The 803-nt window shown below is 39.6% G+C and overlaps 1 protein-coding gene across 1 annotated transcript; it reads left to right on the plus strand.

Moving 5' to 3' along the window:
* Positions 1-63: 63 nt before the first annotated feature.
* Positions 64-377, plus strand: LACBIDRAFT_314597 (uncharacterized protein; the record flags this gene model as incomplete). The annotated part of the gene is made up of 2 exons (XM_001889084.1): positions 64-99; positions 153-377. The coding sequence occupies 2 exons, from the start codon at positions 64-66 to the stop codon at positions 375-377; spliced, it is 261 nt and encodes an 86-aa protein (XP_001889119.1).
* Between the last annotated feature and the right edge of the window lie 426 nt (positions 378-803).

An 803-nucleotide genomic window follows, 5' to 3' on the forward strand; every position in this document is an offset into this window, starting at 1 on the left:
GTCTAAGCCATTCAACGAACAGTGCAGGATACAGAGTGGATTCCAGGTACACTTGATGTTAATATGTTAACTTTGGATGGTGTTGTTATGGGTCCACAGGTTTGTTTATTTAACTTGGTTTGGTTTTGATTTGATATTGATTCTCTGCTTAGATTTGTGCTTTTGATGATTGCACCAATGACCTTCTCAATGCTCATGGTGGTGCACTCTGTGCAACACATGAAGCTTTACTTGCAAATAAATGTCGTGTGGTTGGCTGTTCTAAAGACAAGATTCAAGGAACACAAGCTTGTGCTGAACATGTTGCTGACTGGAAGAAAAGTATCCATGATCGCAGTAAAGCCACCATCAATGGTATTCGGCGTGTTCTTCAATAGTGTTTGGAAGTCCGGTCTCGTGACTGGAAAAAGACCGTAACCAGACCGGACCAAGACCGCAAAAGACCGGACCTGCGGTTACAGTCTTTTATTTTTGAAATGTAAAGACCGCAAAAAAACCGGTTAACGTGAACCGGTCTTGACCGGTTTGGACCGGTCTTTTATAGCCCCTTAAATACCCTTTAAAACGCACCCAAGAACGTACGATTTGGTAAAAAAACGAGAGAGATATGAATTAAAATGTAAATTACTTTTGGGAATAATAGATGTACCAGACTTATTTTATAGAAGCACCAATTCCTAACGGAATTTAACGTTCTTGGGCTCGTTTTGAAGCTATTAGAGATGTTAATAAATTTACCGATTCATAATTTTAAAATATTGGCCTAAAGACCGGTCATAAACCGGTTAAAACTGATGCAGACC

The sequence above is a fragment of the Laccaria bicolor genome, genomic scaffold, assembly GCF_000143565.1.
Source record: "Laccaria bicolor S238N-H82 LACBIscaffold_62 genomic scaffold, whole genome shotgun sequence".
NCBI lineage: Eukaryota > Fungi > Basidiomycota > Agaricomycetes > Agaricales > Hydnangiaceae > Laccaria > Laccaria bicolor.